The following is a 20,649-nucleotide window of genomic DNA, read 5'->3' as shown; positions in this document are numbered from 1 at the left end:
GGTTTCAAAACTTTGGCTATCAAACGATGGTGATGACGCTGGAACTTCGGTTATCAAATGGTAGTGATGGCGCCTGGCAACTTTGTCGAAATCAGGGTTTGGGATGCCGAAACCCTAATTAGCGCTCCTTACTAAAATCATTGTAGAATTCTCGTGCGAACTTTGATTTTGACGGTCTGAAACCCTAATTAGCGCTCCTTACTAAAATAGTAGCAACAAACTATTTTACGAAATGTGTTGAAGCTAAAGCCTACACACGCGAGATGGAGATGTATACGATTTCATCCTTGAGCATATTATATGTAGATTTGGTATACCGGTATTGATCGTTTCAGACAATGGAAAGCAATTCGAGGGGGAAAAGGTGAAAATGTTGTTCAACGCATTTAAAATTCAATCCGGGAAGTCGAATCCGTTATATCCGCAGAGCAACGGGAAAGCGGAGGCCACAAACAAGACGTTAGCGTCCACATTAAAGAAGAAGTTGGAAGGCCACCATAAAGAATGGTGTGAACAGATCCCAAACGTGCTATGGTCGTATAGAACCACTAGACGGGAAGCCACAGGGATGTCCCCCTTTTGTTTGACATGCGGAGTAGAGGAAGTTTTACCAGCCGAAGTCATTCTGCCGGCAACCAAGAGAGAGGCATGGGAAAAGGGGTTAAACTCAGACTTGATTCTCGCGAAGTTAGACGACCTCGAAGAAAACAGAGAAATTGCATTACAACATATGAAGAATTACCATCAAAGACTGCCGAGAGAATATAAAAAGAGAGTAAAAGCACAAAGTTTCATACCGGGAGAGCTTGTATTACGAGAAATTCCGCCATACCAAAAGGGATCAGGAGGGAAGCTAGAACCAACGTTATAAGGCCCATACATTATAAAAGGTATGGTTGGAAACGGGGCATACAAATTGGCGGACTGCGAAGGGAAAGGCACGAACGCGGAAGGGAAGATAATATATGGCGAGATTAAAAGGAAAGATCGAGAACTGGATAATCCTTGGAACCATATGTATATCAATAAGTATTATCCATAGTTGTAAAATTGTAATGCTGAAAGGAATTTGTAGTTCAATGAAGATTATTAATGGAATATCTTTCATGGTTAACTTACATATGATCGAGATACGACATTCAGAACAGGCAAGTAAGACCTCGCATTAGGAGGCAAATAAGACCCACGAAGTAAACAATTTCTATGAAAACTTATAACCTTCGCGTAGGAAGGATGAGAATCAATGACGTGCACCCTAGTTCGCACGAAAAGTGCACGAGGCAAGTCCTAAAGCACGTCGTGAACAACTCTCAGAGAAATAAGATATGGTAAATGATAAGGCCTATCCGTTGAGGGTCCCTTTTATGATGGCCTTCGGTAAGGGGTGCAAAAATATGACCAAGGCGCCGACGTATTCAGTTGATCTGCGGGTGCCTGGGACGTCTGGAGCGTTATCGTCCATGTACGTATGACAAGTCTTGGCTACGATGCGCTCGATCCCAAAGAAACCTCACTTAGGGTGTGACTTCGTAACCACAAGCCATATCGGCGAATGGGATAAGAAGTAACGAAAACAACTGAATGTCGTAATAACTGGATGGGAGGAGACCAACATGCAGGTTAGGGTTAACCTCCTTGAAGGAGCAATCAGGGGGAATATAAATGGATGGCACCCTCTAGATTAGGGAGATGCATGACCGGAAAAAAACGGAAATATCATGAGACTATTATTTATGGGAATAATTAGGCTCGTCGTATTGGTGGGAAATAACATCAGAAGTATATGATAAGGCGAGGTTAAAGGGTTGTTATTCGCAAGAATAATGAGGGTTTGAAACCTCGTCGAATTAAAACCCTTATAACAGGGTGAGGCACAATAAGACTTTAACTAGGAGGCGCAATAAGACCTCGTATAACAACGAGAAAATCAAAGCAACAAAACTTAACCTATAATATTTCGCAACCAGGCGCAGCGCGAGAAGTAAATCAGTAAGCGATAAAGGCAGAACTACCAAAAAACAGATATTAATTCGATTTATAATTCCGCCTTGATCAGCTAATTCTCAACAAGAATAAGAAGAAAGTATATACTTTGTGTTTTGTGTTCTTATTAAGCATTATCCTTGCAAGACTCAACATTTCTCAAGTATATACTTGGTGCATAAGGCAAACATAGTAAAGACGGTAGCATTATCTACAACAATACAACAGAGGAATGAAGCAAAGGCAATCACGTTATTTACAAACAACACGACGCCATATATCCAAAATACCCTTCCCACCAAGCTTGGGAGCGCCCAGTTGAAATAAATATCATAAAAGTTACAACATTAGTAAGGAGAAATTTAAGACTAAAAGAGACGCTGCTGTAGAGGATTCACAAACACGGCCTCTTCCTTGACGTCACCACCACCCAATTTTGGGGGACCCTGGCGAAGATTATCAGTCCCAGCATTGCCAGTTTCATGAGTTAAAGGGACCTTGCCTTCCAATTCATTAACTTTGAGATCTTCGTCAGTCTCTGTATCCTCATCTGTAAAAATCGGCTCATCCACTACAGGTTCATCGTCAGAAAACACTTCGAGTACCAGGGGTACACGAGGAATGCCACGAGAATCACATAACTCATTAAAGAGTTTGACCTTATCATCTTGAGCGTTTCTGCGATTTAGCTTCACGATCTTAGCTGCGTCCTTTTCCATGATATCGAGATTTTCATTCAAATATCGAACATCATCTTGAAGAGTAGAGACCTTCTTGGAGAGATCATCCTTCTCATGAGATAGAAGAAAGACTTGATCCCTAAGCCCTTGCTCAGACCCTAAGAAAACAAAGGAAGGTACAAATCGAATGGGAGAATAGGCGTGTTACTTTTGAGATATTAAGGTAGCATTAAAACGACTAAGGAAGTGGAAATTACTACGAAGTTCGCTAATTTGCTTTTACAAGTTGGAAGAGTTCCTCCTCCCATCTACGAGTTGACCCTCAAGTTGGGAGATTAGAGAAATAGACTTCTCCAGTTGCTAACGGGACATGCGAAGTTCCACGAGATGAGTCATACCGCGATTATGTCCCTATAAATTGAATATATATTAGAAAATTCTGTGAAATGTAGCAAAAAGAAAAAAGGGGAAGCTCGGACTTAACGTGTTCAAGCTCACCAAATCCATTATGGAAGCATGCTGCTGCAAGGAAAGGTTCAAAGAAGCGTTCGCTATGAAGGATTGATCCTCATCCAAGAAGGTATCAGAGCTGAAAGAGGCCAAAGACTCAGCGACAGCAGACCTTAGGGAAGGATTCTGGCGAGTAGAAATAAAGATATCCCTTAAAAAATCCAGGTTAGGGATATAACATGGGTCCTCCACCTCGTAAGCCTTGTGTGTGCCTTTATCCTTGGGTGGCTCAGCTGAGGAAGCATCTGGAACAGTTTGAGAAGGAGTAACCTCGTGAGTAGGAGGAGGTTTCTGATATTGAGGACGAGCAGACTGGTTAGAACGGTTGATTTGAGTCAATCTATCTAAGTCAAGAACTCTGCATTGACGCTTCGTGGGACTTTGAGCAGGAGGGGATGTGGAAGGACCATCCTGAAACCCAAAAGGTCAGGAATAATGCGATAAAGAGGGAGGAAAACCAAGTAAGAAAGAAATACCTGGTTAGAGGCAGAAGAGGTCGTTCGAAGATTGCGTCTTCTCAGATTTCTGGAAGGACCCGTTGTGACTTGAGGATCCGAAGGCTCCTGCGAAATGTAAAATTAGGAGAGAAACACGATAACAATAAAAGAAGAAGTCACGAGGTATGAACTTGTGCTTGATTAGAAGACATGGCTTCGGAAACAACAGGCTTCTTTGAACGGTTCTTCAGCAGACCAGGAAGAGGAAATGGATACTGCAATGCAGATAAGAAAGTCATGAAATAATATGAGTAAAGAGTAAAGAACTGGAGAGAAAAGAGAGCTAACCTCGTCAGGCCTTTCGGGCCAGCGAAGCCTACCAGGTTCGTATGCTGTGAGATGGGCATGCTCAGGGAGAAGTCCAGACCGAGCATTACCGTTCTCATCACAACCCCACACTAGGGGGCCCTTAGCTACTAAGGGAAACATCATCCAATCTTCGTCACTAGAAAAACGAAGACGGCTATTTCGTGTCTTACCAGTAGGATCAACATCCAGAAGAAGAACCTTAGTAGGGTCATCCAGAGACTTGCGAGAAAGCTTAACACCCCACTTTTGGTAGGTCCTCGTGGTCATAGCTTTACTAGTATAATTCGCGGAGACTTGCGCCATAAGAGGGATTTGGGAAGGACCACCATTGGATCGTTTGACCAACTCATTAGAAATACGAATTGCATTCCCATACAACTGGTAAATACCTCGTCGTTTGTCTAATATCTCATAAAAAAGAGGATTCTTTGGATCGTACAAAGGAAAGGAAAGGCCAACCCGCAATTGACCGACGATAATCAGCATCCTTGCAGGAGTCCAGGTTTCAGCCTGAATCCATCGATAATTCAATTCCATGAATTTGGTCGCCATAACCGGAGGAGAAACTGAAGAATCAACTTCCAGGTTCAGAGAGAAACCCATCCTTTCAAAGTTTTCTTTGAATTCCTCGTAAGTCCTAGATGTGGTAGGGGCAGGAGAGTCTTCTTAGGAGCCATTAATGAAGAACGGGGAGAGCTTGAAGTCTGCAGAGATAGTAAAAGGGAGAAAAGAGAAGAAGGAATAAAGGAATAAAGTATTTATGAATGGGCAACTGGTCAAACCTGGTCATACACACGATTGAGGAATAAGGACCGGTAATCAACGGTTATACGAGGGAAGAGACCACGTGGAGGGCATGAAGGAGGAGACGTGACGGTTGGATAACCCCAGACGGTTCTTACTCCACTCTCACATCGTTCGAGTAGAATAAGAAAAGGCAAAATGTAGATACCTAAAAGACGCTCTCCGTGTTGTAGCATGAGAAGACACGAAGTATGCGTGGAAAATCCTTCTGAAAGATCTTGTATCATTACCCAAGAATCCCCGTTAGTAACTTGTCAAATCAAAAGTCAGGTCGTCATTATTACTGATTGGCGAAATAAAGTAAGAAAATCCATTTGCGAGATAGTACTTTGTGGCGAGGAAATTCGCAAGAAGAACCAAAAACACGAAGGATCAATTGGAGTACTCAACAAGACAGCGATCATGAAATCAGATAGGCAAAGTAAGGTTACATGATTGGAAAGATAACCTGCGAAGTCAGTAAATTATTGAACAAGAAAGGAAACAGCTGTCCCGACAAGTTCCCGAAGTCGTCAGCGAAAGAAGGGGAGAAACTTTATGGAAAATGGTCTGGGCGAAGTAAAAAGCTTATCCACGAGAATACGTTGATATTGGACGAAGTAAAATGAGCTGTATTCCATTAAGATTGGATGGTCTATAAATAGGAACCCTTGGGCAATGTAAGGGCGGTCAGGTTTTTGGGATAGGAATAGTCTTGCTTAGAGTGTGAGATTAGGGTTTCCTTGTATCCAGAAAACTTGTACTTTCATTACCTTGAGTGGTTGATCAATAAAGAATTTCTCGTCCAAAATATTTGTTATGTCTTAGATCTCGTTTGTTTCCTATTTGGGTATACTACTGGATTTCCAGTAGTTACAAGTTGTGTCAGCAAAGAGTATGAGATCAGAAAAATTGCGCCAATTGCATATTAGCAGAAACAATGGATCAATGTGATCCACCTGCATGTACTATTGCTTATATGAGTCCCAAAATAATAAATACAGATTAGGGTGATTAACAACCAAATTCAGGAGTACATTGCTTATATGGATTGATTTTAATTTGACTTCAACTACATGGCCCTTTCACATCCAAGCGGGTGCAGTCTTCATCGCCTTCTCCTATCCTTAGGGAGTCAAGAAATGATTTCGCTTCGAGTTTACGAGAAAAGAATTTCTTAAAATAATCCTCATACCCAGTTGTTCTGAACAAGGCAGGTGTCTCTTGTGTGATCATGCTAGGTATTGGACCTATTTCCCTATCTGCTCTTGGGTTATGAAATGTTGCAACTGAGAGCCTCTTCTTAAATGTTGAGTTTATTGTTGCTCGGTGCTCCACGCTACGGTAAATCCCATTACTCATAATCTGCCATGCACAATGAAGCAAAAAGGAATTAATAGTCAAAACTGTCTCAGGTATATGTCCTGGATTGGATAATTCGATTTCATGAACTCCTTTTACCTCCAAAGCATCTCCAATATTCACTACAAAGGCACTGGGTAGAGGTTTGATTGGAACCCATATGTTCTGTTTTTTAATCTGTAATCCATCCACTTCATTGAGTTGTAGAAGGATAGTCAAACCACCAGGATCTGAATGCGGAGTTAAGCCGATCACGTGTTATGGTTGAGGGAAAGGAGGATAATAATTTATCCTCATTTGTTGTATCCCGCTTTTGAACAAATCTGCCATGACTACAGTCTCCATTTGTAAAGCCTTCCCCATCAACTCAATGATAGCCGAGCCAAGTTTACTCAACTCTGATGAGTAGGATTCAATTGTCTCCCTGCGAGAAGAGATGATTAATTTGCCCAGTTATAGAATCATTCGCACACCACCTGAAAGTCCTAAACATTGATGCATGGTACTGCTAGAGATGGACTGATACCAAATACTCCGACTCCTTGGGAGCCGCATTACAATCCAGCTCAATTCGGCTTGCTATATAGAAATGGGAAAAAAACAAATCATGCACTGATATGGAAAGCAAAATAAGCAGAGATCCAAGTAACCTGAGAGGTAAAGGGACTTTGGGGAATTGCCTAGGGTTCCTCATATGTCGAGGAAGAGTTTGCATTAAAAACATATTAGCCCAATCAAGTATTTGGTCTTCTGAATGAACAAAGGGTTGTCCAAATCCTTCCAGGTCTCCTTCTTCCTGCAAAAATTTATTCTTCTCAGCCATTGGGAGATCGAAGAAACTTTGGATTTCTGATTTCACCTTCTCAACCAATAAAATTTCAACTCCATGGTTGACCACCTACATCATAAAACTGTATTTACTTGTTAATAACACCTATACCTCCTATTATATGTCAGCATCTCTATTCCTACCAGCTGACCAATAAACAAAAAATTACAATCCACATATTCATAATATATATATATACCTGAAAGAAACCCCATTCTTTGCAAGCAGAGGGAAGCCTCTCCAATTCTAACTCTCCATCGATGGGTTCTGGTTACAGTACTTTCTGCAAATCCATAACAGGTACTGATTGATCTATCATAGACATAACCGTGATATTATGATCACCTAAGGTTCCTGGTCATTGCGTATGTATCGAGGCGGGACTTGTACAAGCAATTGTTTGGCAACCAATTCTTGAACACTAGGAACAAACAATGAACTACCTGCTAGCTTTATTATTTTTGGTGTCTCCATGAATCTTCAAAACAGCTAGCAGCTTCCAAATCGTATTGATGAAACCTCCTCTGCCTCTGCTATATATCAGAGTAAGAACTCACTTACACACTCTCTCTAATGTTCTTTGTATCCTTTTAGTGCACTACGACTCCAACCATGTTTTAATTGATAGCCCCGTGTCTAGATTTATTTGTTGTTCTTGGGTGTTTATCATCATTTTCGCATCATGTACTAATAATTCAAAAACCACAAAATAGAGAATATGTCATATGTTTCAGATTTTTCTCAAGGAAGCCGGTGGAGTGGTGCACATCAGTAATGCATCATTACCAACATATGAATCCTGCACGGAACCAGTTTTGCATCTTGAGGCTCATCGAATTTGTGGCTCTCCATATCTTTGGATGGAAAGGAATTGTCGTATCTTTGAGAAGAATCATATCTTCTAAACAGATACTGATTTAGGTGTTGAGGTGAAATCCTTAGTCTTATTTTGGACTAGTGCGGTAGAAGAGTACACTTAAACTTTCGGAGTTCAGTCTTCAATGACTGGGATTGTATCTTCTAGTAATCTCTGTAATTTTTCTTTTTACTCTCTACCTCTGGTAGAGCTCTTGTACATTCTTTTCATCTAATATAATCTCTTCTCTTCTGATCAATTTTTTTTTTTGTGGCTCTCCATTTTGTGTTTTGGATTTTCCTTTTAAATCTCTAGCCAAAAATTGCAATTTGGGGTTTCGTTCACAACTCACACTTCCTATGTTTTGGATTGGAGGTCGGTCAGAACATATGCCCTCTCCACTATATACTTTCTCCTTTAACTCTGTGATTTATAATTGCTCCCTTTGATATTACAAAGTTTGGACTTTCAACTGGCTCCATTCCATTCCTTATCACCTTTTCCTTTGAATAGTACTAGAATGAGCTTGATGATTTGAACGTTTGTGGATTTCCTTTGAATAGTACTAGAATGAGCTTGATGATTTGAACGTTTGTGGAATTCTGTTAGAGATAAGAATTAAGTGGACAGTAGATATCAGTCATTTTCCCAGTCAAGAAATTTAATTTAATTTAAATGTTTACAGTCATTTTCTTTTATCTGCATAGTACCGCTAACTATTAAATAACTCAAGCACAAATTTGGAGTCAACGGGGATATATTCGGTACTATAATAACTAGTTTTCCATGAAAAGAAAACCTACAGATTACTAGTATAGAGTTGTGGCAGGAAAGTGTATGAGACCAGAAAAATTGAATCATTGAATTGCATATTAACACAAACAATGGATCCATGTAATTCAGCTGTAGGTACTATTGCATATATATGAGTCCCACCCAAAAGGATAAATGCAGATTAGGGTGATTAACAACCAAATTCATAAGTACATTGCTTATATGGGTTGATTTTAATTTGACTTCAATTACATGGCCCTTTCACATCCAAGCGGGGGAAGTGTTCATCGCCTTCTCCTATCCTTAGGGAGTCAAGGAATGATTTTCCCTCGAGTTTACGAGAAAAGAATTTCTCAAAATATTCCTCATACCCAGTTGTTCTAAACAAGGCAGGTGTCTCTGGTGTGATCATGCAAGGTATTGGACCTATTTCCCCATCTGCTCTTGGGGTATGAAATGTTGCAACTGAGAGCCTCTCCTTTGCTGAGTTTATTGTTGCTCGGTGCTCCACGCTACGGTAAATCCCATTACTCATAATCTTCCGTGCACAAAGAAGCAACAAAGAATTAATAGTCAAAACTGTTTCAAGTATTTGTCCTAGACTTGGATAATTTGATTTCGTGAACTCTTCTTACCTCGAAAGCATCTCCAATATTCACTACAAAGGCATTAGGTAGAGGTTTAATGGGAACCCACATTTTTTCCTTTTTAATCTGTAATCCATCCACTTCGTTGAGTTGAAGGAGGATCGTCAAACCGCCAACATCTGAATGTGGTGTTAAGCCGATGACATGTTCCGGTTGAGGGCAAGGAGGATAATAATTTATCCTCATTTGTTGTATCCCGTCTTCAAACCACTCTGCCATGACGTTAGTCTTCATTTGCAGAGCCTTCTCCATAGACTTAATGAGAGTCAAGCTAAGTTTACTCAACTCTGATGAGTAGGATTCGATTGTCTCCCTGCAAGAAGAGATGAATTTTTCCAGTTATAAAACCGTACGCACACAACCTGAAAGTCTTAAACTTGAATGATGCATCGTACTAATAGATAGATTGACACCGCATGCTTCGACTCCTGGTGAACCGCATCACAACCAACCTCAATGCCTCGCTTGGTATTGCTTTGCAGTAATCAAATATTATGTAGAAATAGGCAAAAAAAAAAGAAAAAAAAAAAAAAAAACTGTAGTAACATCATATTTCTAGAAAGCAAAATAGACACATATCGAAGTAACCTGGGAGGTAGAGGGAGTTTGGGAAATAGCCTAGGCTTCCTCATATGTTTGGGAAGGGTGACCATGTAGAACAAATCTCCCCAATCCAGCTTTTGGTCTTCTGAATGAACAAAGGCTTGTCCAAATCCTTCCAGGCCGTCTCCTTCTTCCTGCCAAAATTTCTTTTTCTCTTCCATTGGTAGTTTGAAGAAACCTTCAATATCTGATTTCACTTTCTCTACCAATAAATTGTCGACTCCATGGTTTACGACTTACATCATGCATTAACTCAATTTACTTTGCTAATGCCTTACCATAATCGATCATAATATGTCGGCGTCATTATTCCTACCGGCCGATAAAAAGAAAATTACAATCCATATTCGTAATTGAATATTCACATATATGCATATATGCACCTGAAAGAAACCGCATTCTTTGCAAGCCGAGTGAAGCCTATCCAATTCTAACTCTCCGATGATGGGTTCTGGTGACAGTACTTTCTGCAAATCGATAACAGGTACTGATTGATCTATCATAGACGTAACAGTCACATTATTACCTAATGTGTCCTGGTCATCGCGTATGTATCGAGCTGGGACTTCTGCAAGTGATTGTTTGGCTAATTCTTGAACACTAGGTACAAACAAAGTACCACCTAGCTTCATTAGTTTTAATGTCTCCAAGAATCTTCAAAACAGCAACTTCCACTCAGAGTAAAGAACTCGCTCATACTTTAATGATTTCTATATCCTTTGATTGCACTATATTTGATTCCACCCAGGTTTTAATTGATGGCCCCATGTCTTGATTTTTCTGTGGTTCTTACGTGTTTATTATCATCTTCGCATCCTGCACTAATAATTCAACAATCTTTTTGAGTGGGAACACAAAATAAAGAATATCTTGTCCTATTCTTCAGAATTATCTCAAGGACGCCGGTGGAGTAGTGCACATCAGTAATGCATCGGCACCAACATATAAAACCTGTATGGACCAGTTTTGCATCTTGAGAGTCATCTAATTTATTGCCCTGCATTCTGAGTTTCCTTAGAATCAATAATTGCATGCATGTTTTGGTTTCGTAAATGACACTTCCTATATTTTGGTTTGGAGATGGTCAGGTCATATGTCCTGTCCATTATGTACCTTTTCTATTTTACTCTTTAATTGATAATTACAATTTTTGGACATCCACTATCTTTTTGGCATTCCTTGTCGCACTTTTTTTTGTGTGGTCATATGTAATATCCATTTGTGTTTATGTTTTCCTTCCACCCTTTACGGACTGCTAGTTCAATTATGTGGGAAGCAGAAGGACATCTCATTACATTACATTATCATTTCACAAAAGTAATTGAGATTGATGATTTGAACTCTGTGGAGTGCTGTTAGAGATAAGAATTAAGTGGAGCTAAGGTCATCCTCGTTGCTCCTGGACAAGACACCATTCGGGGACCTCCCTATTCTCACCATTTTCCATTCTTTTTGAAAGGTAACTGTTGGATCAACGCTTTTTTTATCTTGCCTCGAGCAGACCGATTGGCAGAACCGTATTAGATGCGGTTTGTGCTTGATGCTGAACCATCAAAACAAAAAGAAAAGTTCATACCTGACAGAACTACCTCTGCCTGGTCCTAACAATGCAGGAGTAAAATACCGCACACCTATTAGTCATGCGAAATAACGACCATCAGGTCTGAGCGAAGACAACCGCATACAATATATCTAGAATGATGTAACAGATGACGTCAGCTTAATCACGAAGTGTGAGGAGCTATGGGATGTTATAGAGCACGTGCGAAAAGAGTCAATGTAAGTGTGCGTCAATGACGCATGCCAGATCCGAAAATAAGGGCTTTATTAGTTGTCATCCACTATGTAAATCCCGATATAAGGGACCGAGCGACCTTGTATTTGGGAGAGATCCTTTTGGAGAGTTTAGACAAGGAATTTAAGAGAGAGAAAGATTGTTTGTTCTCCAAGTTAGAGTTTTCTGATTATTTGTATTCAAATTAAAGATCTAATAGATGTTCTTATGAATTTTATGATGATTACTTGAATTGTTCTATAGAATTTCTTTAGGGTGTGGTTGTAGCATTTCCTACAACTACATTTTGGCGCTAGAAATCAGCTTGGAATGATATACCCTGTTGGTGAAGTTTCTTGAAAACAAATTAGAAGATCTTCATAATCTTGGAAAAGTTCGAAAGATTCAGTAAATAATCTTTGTTGTTTCAGAAAAACAATCATCGTTAGTAAATCGTTACAGACAGAAAAGATGGTGAGGCAAGCAATTACAGCAGAAAAAGCAGTAGCAATTAGAAGGAGTAAAAGAATCACTGGTAGAAGAAGGAATGAAATCGCAGAATCGTCAAGGATGGGCGAAAGAAACAATAGAGGAAATCAATTCCAAACTCAGATCCAAAACGAGCCAGTGCAGAATAGAATTATCAATTATGATAGACTAAGCGTTCATACTTCACAAACAGATTCAACAAAAGAAGGAAGAGAACGAAGGACTACAAATGAAGTACTTATAGAAGGAAATGAAGAAAACATGACGATTGAGGAACTTCGACAGAGACTGGTTGCGGAAAGAAGGAGAGAAGATGAAGAACGAGTGAATCTAACGCGCCAGAATAATGAATTAAGAGAAGAGAATCTAAGATTGCAAGAGCAAAGATCTAGAAGCGCGACGCGCTCCAGGTCAACGTCTATTAGAAGAGATATTAGACAAGAACCACCTTTGGACAACGTCATCGAGAAATTCAGATAAATGAAGATTTACAGAATCCACGCGGTGATCGCATAGAACGACAACTGATTGATGATCGATATGTGCCGCATGGTGAAGATTACCGCACGCAAGAGGGTAACAGCGATAATAGACATGAATGTCAAGGAGAACGATATCGCGTTCCTCATGATCAAGAGTATGGGAATGAACCAGAACAAGGAAGGATGATATTACAAGAAAGAGAAATGCTACAAAATCATTACGAGCGCGAAAACGACGCTGAGAGATACAATGACGCACATACCAACTTGAGGTGCGAAAGGGAAAGACAGAGAAGAATACAGGAAGCTGAAGAACGAGAATTACAAGAGGTTGTGCGTCATAACAATCATGACAATAAAGTGAGAGTACGTGAACGTTATCGCACGCTCCAAAACCAGAATGAGTAAATTGATGGAGAATGGGGAGGAATTATACCAAAAGGCAGAGAAAAGGCAAGAATTCAACAGGATCGCATAGAGGAAGGTATAATGACGCCCGAATGCATGCATGATATGAAAGAGAGAGGCGCGGGAGAAGGAGAGATGAAGTCGAAGAACAAGAACTACAAGAGGAAATACAACATAACAGACGTGAAAATAGAGAAAGGAAAGCAAGGTTGAAAAGGCCAATGCAACAAGACCCGGTAATAAATGAGCAAATCATAAGAGAATTAGTAGAAGTAAGAGAAATGGTGACAAACAGAAGAGAGTGAAGAAGGCGAAAATTGGACGAGGCCATTGAAGAAGCAGGAAAAACGCCATTTGCAAGACAAATACAGATGACGGGAATACCTCCCAAATGCAATTTACCTGTGTTCACTAATATTTTCGATGGGACAACCTGTGCGGTACAACACATAAACGCTTAGGTGAGATTTTTATTACAGTGGGAAGATCATGTTGCGGTTTTATGCAAGTATTTCCCATCTAGCTTATCAGGCGAAGCTTTGAAGTGGTTCGAGGGATTACCTCCAGGAACAATAAGGTCATTCAACCATCTATGGTCAATATTTCTAGGATCATATATCAGTAATAATGTATTACGCAGGTATAGAGGAGGTATTTGGTCTGCGAAGAAGGACAAATGAGAGCTTGTGAAGCCTAACCATGCGATGGAGAACCATGTGTAGTAATATGGCCGGTCGGGTAGATAAGAGAAATTTCATACTAGCATTTATTAATGCACTGTTTGCAACAGACTTGTTGTACATGCATATATTCAAAATTAAAAATACCATATCAATGACGGAGCTACGCGAGTGTCAGGAGGAGTACATTGCTCTTGAGGAGAAACAGAACAAAATGGAATCTTATCCTATCGCGAACACAAATACAAAAGCTGGGAATGCAAGTCTACTCCTAAAAAATAACGAACACAGTCGCAAGCACATCTCAAGGAAAACAAGAAAAGGTGGTGGTTGTAGATCAACAGAAGCTAGTAGATATGTGTAGTCGAGATCAAGAAGAATTCGAAAGAGAAAGACAGTTCAATAATCGTGGAGGAAATAATAAGATTCAAAGACTTGATAACCAACCAGAAGGATATGGAGGACAAAAGCAATATTATAATCAAAGTCAAGGAAATAATAAGATAGTATGGGAGCACGTCAAAATGCCGCATCTAAATACTGCAATAGACAAAATCTGGGAAGCAATAATTTTGATGGAAGAGATACCAGCACCACCAAATATGGGAAATGATCCACCACCAGGGAGGAGAATTGGAGAATTCTGTGCATACCATCGCTTCCATGGCCACACGACGAACAACTGTAGGAATGTGGAGAAAATAATACTGAGAATGATTGATCAGGGGAAGTTAAATCATTTTCTGGTATAACAACCACATAATTACCACCACCACCACCACCAAAAGGTCGTGCACCCTATGCGGAGAAAGGAAGGAATACATATTTGATTGAAGTAGGGGCAAAAGCAAAAAATCTATATTGTAATTCCATAATACATTCATTCAAAAGTATAGATGACTTCCATGATAATGTATTGAGCCGAGTTTTCGCAAGAGACAGTGATGGAAGAGAGATATTGAATCTTGCGAAGATATCACCCTTTAAGGAATGGCAAAAGAAGCCTATTTCTTTTACCGCAGAAGAAGTACCAGGAGGAGGAGAACCGGACGAAAATCCATTAGTGGTTAAGCTAGAAATTAATCCAAAGGCAAAAGAAGATGAAGATGAAGAGGGGAACGAAGACACATGGGCCATTAATAGGATATTGATTGATCCTGCTACTTCAATTGACATTCTGTTTTATCACACATACAGACTATGGGTGGTAGAGATGAAGAACTTATCCCATCAACGTATTAGATTTATGGTTTCAACGGAACAGCTAACAAGCGAAAAGGAGAGATCACAATTCCTTCTAAAAAGCATATCATCTGAAATAGTATTATGTGTAGTCGACGTAGAATCACCCTATAATGCTTTGATCGGAAGACCATGGTTACATGGTATTCTAGGAGTGGCGTCCACTTTCCACCAATGCATCAGGTTCTCGCTTCCTCAAGGTATAGGAGTATTAAGAGGAGATCTAATTTGAAGGAAAAACCTGCCATGAGGTTTATGTTGACAAATGTGAAGAACGCGCAAGCAAGAGAAGAAATTGGAAAAAACAGATACGATAAAGTCGGCGAAGTGAAAGGTTAATGGTATATGTTGTCAGTAAGGAAAATGAACTAAGAAATACTTTTATAAATGCGATAACAACCGCACAGGTGCACAGGTGTGAATTCCACGAAGGAGATATAGTACTGAGGAAGAAACCGCGTTATCAAAAAATGGCAAGGGAAGTGTGGTAAACATGTGGGAAGGACCATACAGAATCAGAAAGGTTGTTGGGGATGGAAAGTATGAGTTGGCAGATGATAAGAATGGAAAATCATTTAATGATCAATGGAGTCTAATATATCTAAAGAAATACGGTCTTTGCGACAGATATCGCACAACAAAAGAAATGGAACTCATGAGAATTGATGTATTGGGTAACATACACGAACTTCAGGAAGAACAAAAAGAGAAAGAAGCAAGCAAGAAATCTCAGATGTAAAATTTTCTAGAAGACAATTGTCAATGATGCGAATAAGAAAGGAATAGAAGATAACAAAATTGTATTAATCATGCACATGAATGTGATGAACATCTTTTGATTATGATGATATTACACCAGAAAAAGGCAAAAATAAGACCTTAATAAAAGGCATCAAAAGTAAAGACTCCAATTAGGGAGGATAGATATCCAATTGTGGCGTGCACCCTAGTTCGCATACATCAAGAGGCAATAATAAGATCTAACGCGTGTCACTATTGGACAAATCTAGTTATCATGGAGATTTGGGGTGAAATAAAAGCCCATCCAGGAGAGACGCCTATATCGAAAGATTAAGGTGATAAGATCTCTCTTAAGGAGTGCAGAAACTCGATCAAGGAGTTGAGGTACACGGTTGAGTCAAGAGTGCCTAGGGCGTCTGGAGCGTACCTGGACGCTCTTGACAAGACTTGACTATGATGCACTCGGTACGAAAAACCCCACTTAGGGTGCGGTCTTGTAACCATAAGCCATATCGGCGGAGGGATAAGAGGCTGCGAAAACAACTGGTTGTTGCATCACTGGATGGGAGGATCTTACCCTAACCCGGTAAAGGTAAGCCTCCTTGAAGGGGAAATCAGGGGGAATATAAGGACGACACCCTCCATTAGGGAGCTGAATTGTGTCAAAAGACACAAATATCATGAGGATTTTTACTCACGAGAGTATTAAGGCTTGTCGTATTTGCGCAGCAATAAATCCTGCAAAGGTATGATAAGGGGAGATCAATGGGTCATTGCACGAAAGTGTAAAGACCTCCTGCGATCTCGTCCCACAGAAACAAAATCATGTACTAGGCAAAATAAGACCCATGAGAAAAATCCAACAGAAACTAATGATCGTTACTTTACAGGATATACTAATGAAAAGAGAAACCAAGCTTGCGTAAATAATTTCATATGGAAAGGGTGTTTCCGATAAAAAGAAATCAACAGATGCATAAATGTGATGCATTAAAACAGAATGTAGCTGAGGCAACAAAATAAGGTAAATTAAGATGAGGTAATCCTTTATGACTCAACATTTGCTTAGTTCACTCATCTGGTGGCTACTAATAGAGGAAAGTATGGGAATGCAAGCATATAAAAGGGTGTTATTCGCCCCCATATGATAGACTTATGCACATTAAGAGATCTTAAATACGTAAAAAGTTTGCATTGAAGGAGAAATTTCAAAAGTTAGAAAATATCCGTTATACAAAGGATTTACAAGCATGAAAAGATAGAAAGGATTTACAAGAACAAAGAGCCATTTCTCGCCTATGTTATCTTCATCGGATCCAGAACCACCATCCTCTTCATCAATTTCCTCATATTCTTCACATTCTCCTTCGTTGTCAGAAATATCAGAGCTTTCTTCGTTGGGAGTAATATCAACAAGATCATACTGAGAAAGAGGGATGCCATTATCATCACAGACTTTCTTAATAGCCACATCACGGACGTGAATAGCATCCTTGCTATTATTGGAAACAGTGATAACCAATTGCTTCTTAAGAATGCGATATTTGGAGTCACGAGCGGTAAGCTTCGCCTTTAGATCATTAATTTGTTCGCGAAATTCACTCTTTGCCTCTGCGAAAGAAGATTAAAAGGTTAACATCGCTTAAGAATATTTTTCGATAATTGACAAGTAAAGAAGTATAATAAACAACCTTCTCTATTAGAAATAATATCCTTAACAAACGCAGTATGATCCGATTCAAGTCTCACATTTACAGCTAAACCACTCCTGGCATTATCTAAGACCCTAGCATCCCATTCAAATTCAATATCATTCTCTATAAGAAGTTGGGAGCGGATCAAATTCCCTCGCTCAACAAGTGCGTCTCTTTCGCTTAGACCTGGATCCCGCTCTATTTGAACTTGAAGGATGGCTTCTTGAAATTTCTTCAAAGCCTTAGCACCTTCTTTGATTCCAAGAAGCGACGTCTAAAACCATTACTTGTAGATAAAGCACTCCTATGATCAGTCTTAAGAAGTTGATACTTCACCTTGAGCTCTTCCAGGGAAGGGGTTTTTATTCGGTCATCAACAAAGTTGTTCAGGGAAGCATTAAGATGCTCAAGGAGAGTATTATCATCGACAGAATGATGAAAGGAGCGAAATAAAGAAGATACCTCATCAGTAAGACTGTAAATCTCTGCAAGAATAGATAATTACAAGTGAGCGAAAGATATGAATAAATAGATTGGCAGAAGAAATAGAAAATTACGAACCAACTAGTTGATCATTCCTCTTCTGAAGATCGGATATATGGTCCCTACAAGAAGAAACGTCAGTTTCTAATTGACTGTTCTTCCTGCGAAGATCAGACGCATCATTCTCATGAGTAGAGATTTGGGCCTAGAGTTTAATATTCTCAGACTCAAGCCTTTGAAGTTTCCTTTGATAGTCAGATGAAACATCATAAGACATGCGGGCCATCTGCGAATACATAAAGAGAATATTAGATATAATTAAAGGCATCAAAGTATCATCAAATAAAAAAATACTTTGGTGAAAGCAAAGTAATTACCAAAGAACCAAGTGAATACCTGAAGATTGGACTCAATGCTAAGGCTACTCCGCGAAGGGATTCATTCTCCAAGGTGGGGGAATCACATATCTTTGCGACAGTTCCGCATGCGCGAGTTAATGGCGCATTTACAATTGCTGACATGGAGTCATGAAAGATGCCGGATAACGGTTCCATAGAAGAGATGACGGAAGGGTCTTCATTAGGAAGTATATCATCATCATCGCTAGAATCAGAACTTGAAAAAGAGGGAGAAGGTGCTTTCGCTTCTTTGAAAGATTCTTGGAAGGGGATTTAGAAGCATTCTTCTTGCTGTGAACTACACCCTTACCTATATCACTTAAAACTTCGCCAGAACCACCAATCTTTCTGGCGTCAACCTTCGTACACAGATGAAGGTAAGAAACATACGCAACAATATTGTTAAAATATGAGAGAAGGTATTTCTTACTTCGTCAGTGATCAAACGTAGCGCTTCCAACGTGATTTGTCTCCCATAAATCCTTAAATCCTTCTTCAACTTGGTAATATGAAGTTCATCAAAGATTAGCAGAGCAAAAAACATGGTGAATAAGAAAAAGAAAACAAGCGAAGTTATGAATAACATACCATAATATATCTCTCTATCCACTTGAATTCCCAAGGATTCTAAGCGGGAAAAACCTCAAGGAGAGGATTAATTGATCCGTTAGCATCAACACAAGAAATATAAAGCCCTTTTAGGATGATGGGGAAGACATTCCAGCGATCATCCTTTGAATATCGTGCGAAGTTGTTGGTTTTGTCATGAAAATCAATATCTAGCATGATTCTATTCTCTTTTGCAATGCCATCCTTCCTTTGCAAGCGAACGCCCCAACCAGATGACTCATTCTTTATGATAACAATAGTAATGAGCGAAGAAATTCTCTACCGTATACTCTTCATAATTGATCTATAAATCTGCAATCACCGCTCAGATGATAGATCGCACGCGAGAATCTCGCATCAGAAAGGATCCTATAGAATAAAGGTATCTGAGGATTGTAAAGAGGAATGGGAAGGCCAGCGAGGATCTTCCCAACTGAAATGATGATATTTTGGTCATTCAAACGATCAAGTGAGAACCATCTGGGGCTAAGAGCAGAAGTGGATTTTGAATTGGGAGGAACAGATAGTGTAAAACCTTTATTCTTTAACTCCTCTTGAATTCTACTGAATTCCCTATCGCTCTTCCAACCAGCAGGAGGCGTTTTTAGTATGGGAATGAGGGATGATGAAAATACGATATTCAAAGATGATCAAATAAGATCAAAATCAGGGTGATGAATAGAATACGAGAAGTGAAGCACGAAGGTGAAGAGATGAAGAAAAAAGGGTACGATTATGATTAATTTTAAAAGTTGATCAGAAAAATAACAACGAAATCAGAAAAATGGCAGAAGAAAAATAGTTGCAGAGAGGGGGAAGAAAGAGTAAAAAGAAAAAAGAAAGAAGAAGACCGAGAGTAAATAAAAGATTTACTCCCAATTCCCAAGGTATTAACCTCATTAATGCGATGATTTGAAATGAACGGACAGGAAAAAGCGGTTACAAGAGACGTGTCAGATAATGAGTGGATGAGAAGACACGCGTAAGTTGATATGCTTGAATTAAGGAAATATGTCTGCAGGAAATACAAAAAGGTGAACGGGTGCGGCAGAATAAATTGAAATTTCTCATATCGCTTTCTTAGTCAAAAGAACGATATGAGAAGAGGCAAAATGTAGGAGTAAAATACCACACACCTATTAGTCATGCGAAATAGCGACCATCAGGTATGAGCGAAGACAACCGCATACAGTATATCCATAGTGACGCAACAGATGTCGCATGCCAGATCCGAAAATAAGGTCTTTATTAGCTGTCATCCACTATGTAAATCCCTATATAAGGGACCGAGCGACCTTGTATTTGGGAGAGATCCTTTTGGAGAGTTTAGATAAGGAATTTAGGAGAGAGAAAGATTGTTTTTTCTCCGAGTTAGAGTTTTCTGATTATTTTGTATTCAAATTAAAAATATAATAGATGTTCTTATGAATTTTATGATGATTACTTGAATTGTTCTATAGAATTCCTTTAGGCTGTGGTTGTAGGATTTCCTGAAACTACAAACAAGTTGTATTTTATTTTTGAAAATCTGGTCTTAAGAAAAATTATTACCATGCATGAGGTATACATTATTGAGATTGCTTAGGCATTCAAACAGGCGAATGCGCGCTCGCTTAGGTGTTTGTTTAGTTTGTGCTTAGGTATGCCAATAGGAATTTGTACTTAGGTATTTGTTTAGTTTTTCACCTTAACCAACAATGTAGTTTATCTTGTTGCATTCCCACTCGACTTATGAGGATGTCAAAGAAATGATGTTGTGTGATCTTGCACAATTCATGTGGTATAAGAGGTAGGTTGACCTTTTTATAGTCGATGG

General features: G+C 39.4%; 1 protein-coding gene and 1 pseudogene across 1 annotated transcript; both read right to left on the bottom strand.

The window, feature by feature from the left end:
- Positions 1-5,690: 5,690 nt before the first annotated feature.
- Positions 5,691-8,205, bottom strand: LOC113347681 (annotated as a pseudogene).
- Positions 8,206-8,643: 438 nt separating this feature from the next.
- On the bottom strand, positions 8,644-10,632 carry LOC113347679 (probable 2-oxoglutarate/Fe(II)-dependent dioxygenase). Its single transcript, XM_026591350.1, has 3 exons — positions 9,819-10,632; positions 9,219-9,543; positions 8,644-9,121 (listed from the first exon to the last, which is right to left on the bottom strand). Exons 1-3 carry the CDS (start codon positions 9,992-9,994, stop codon positions 8,828-8,830), a joined length of 795 nt encoding a protein of 264 aa, XP_026447135.1. The 5' UTR covers positions 9,995-10,632; the 3' UTR covers positions 8,644-8,827.
- Between the last annotated feature and the right edge of the window lie 10,017 nt (positions 10,633-20,649).

Source organism: Papaver somniferum, chromosome 2, assembly GCF_003573695.1.
Source record: "Papaver somniferum cultivar HN1 chromosome 2, ASM357369v1, whole genome shotgun sequence".
Classification (NCBI taxonomy): domain Eukaryota; kingdom Viridiplantae; phylum Streptophyta; class Magnoliopsida; order Ranunculales; family Papaveraceae; genus Papaver; species Papaver somniferum.
Note: the sequence above shows the minus strand (reverse complement) of the source record. Positions and strands in the feature narration are given on the sequence as shown.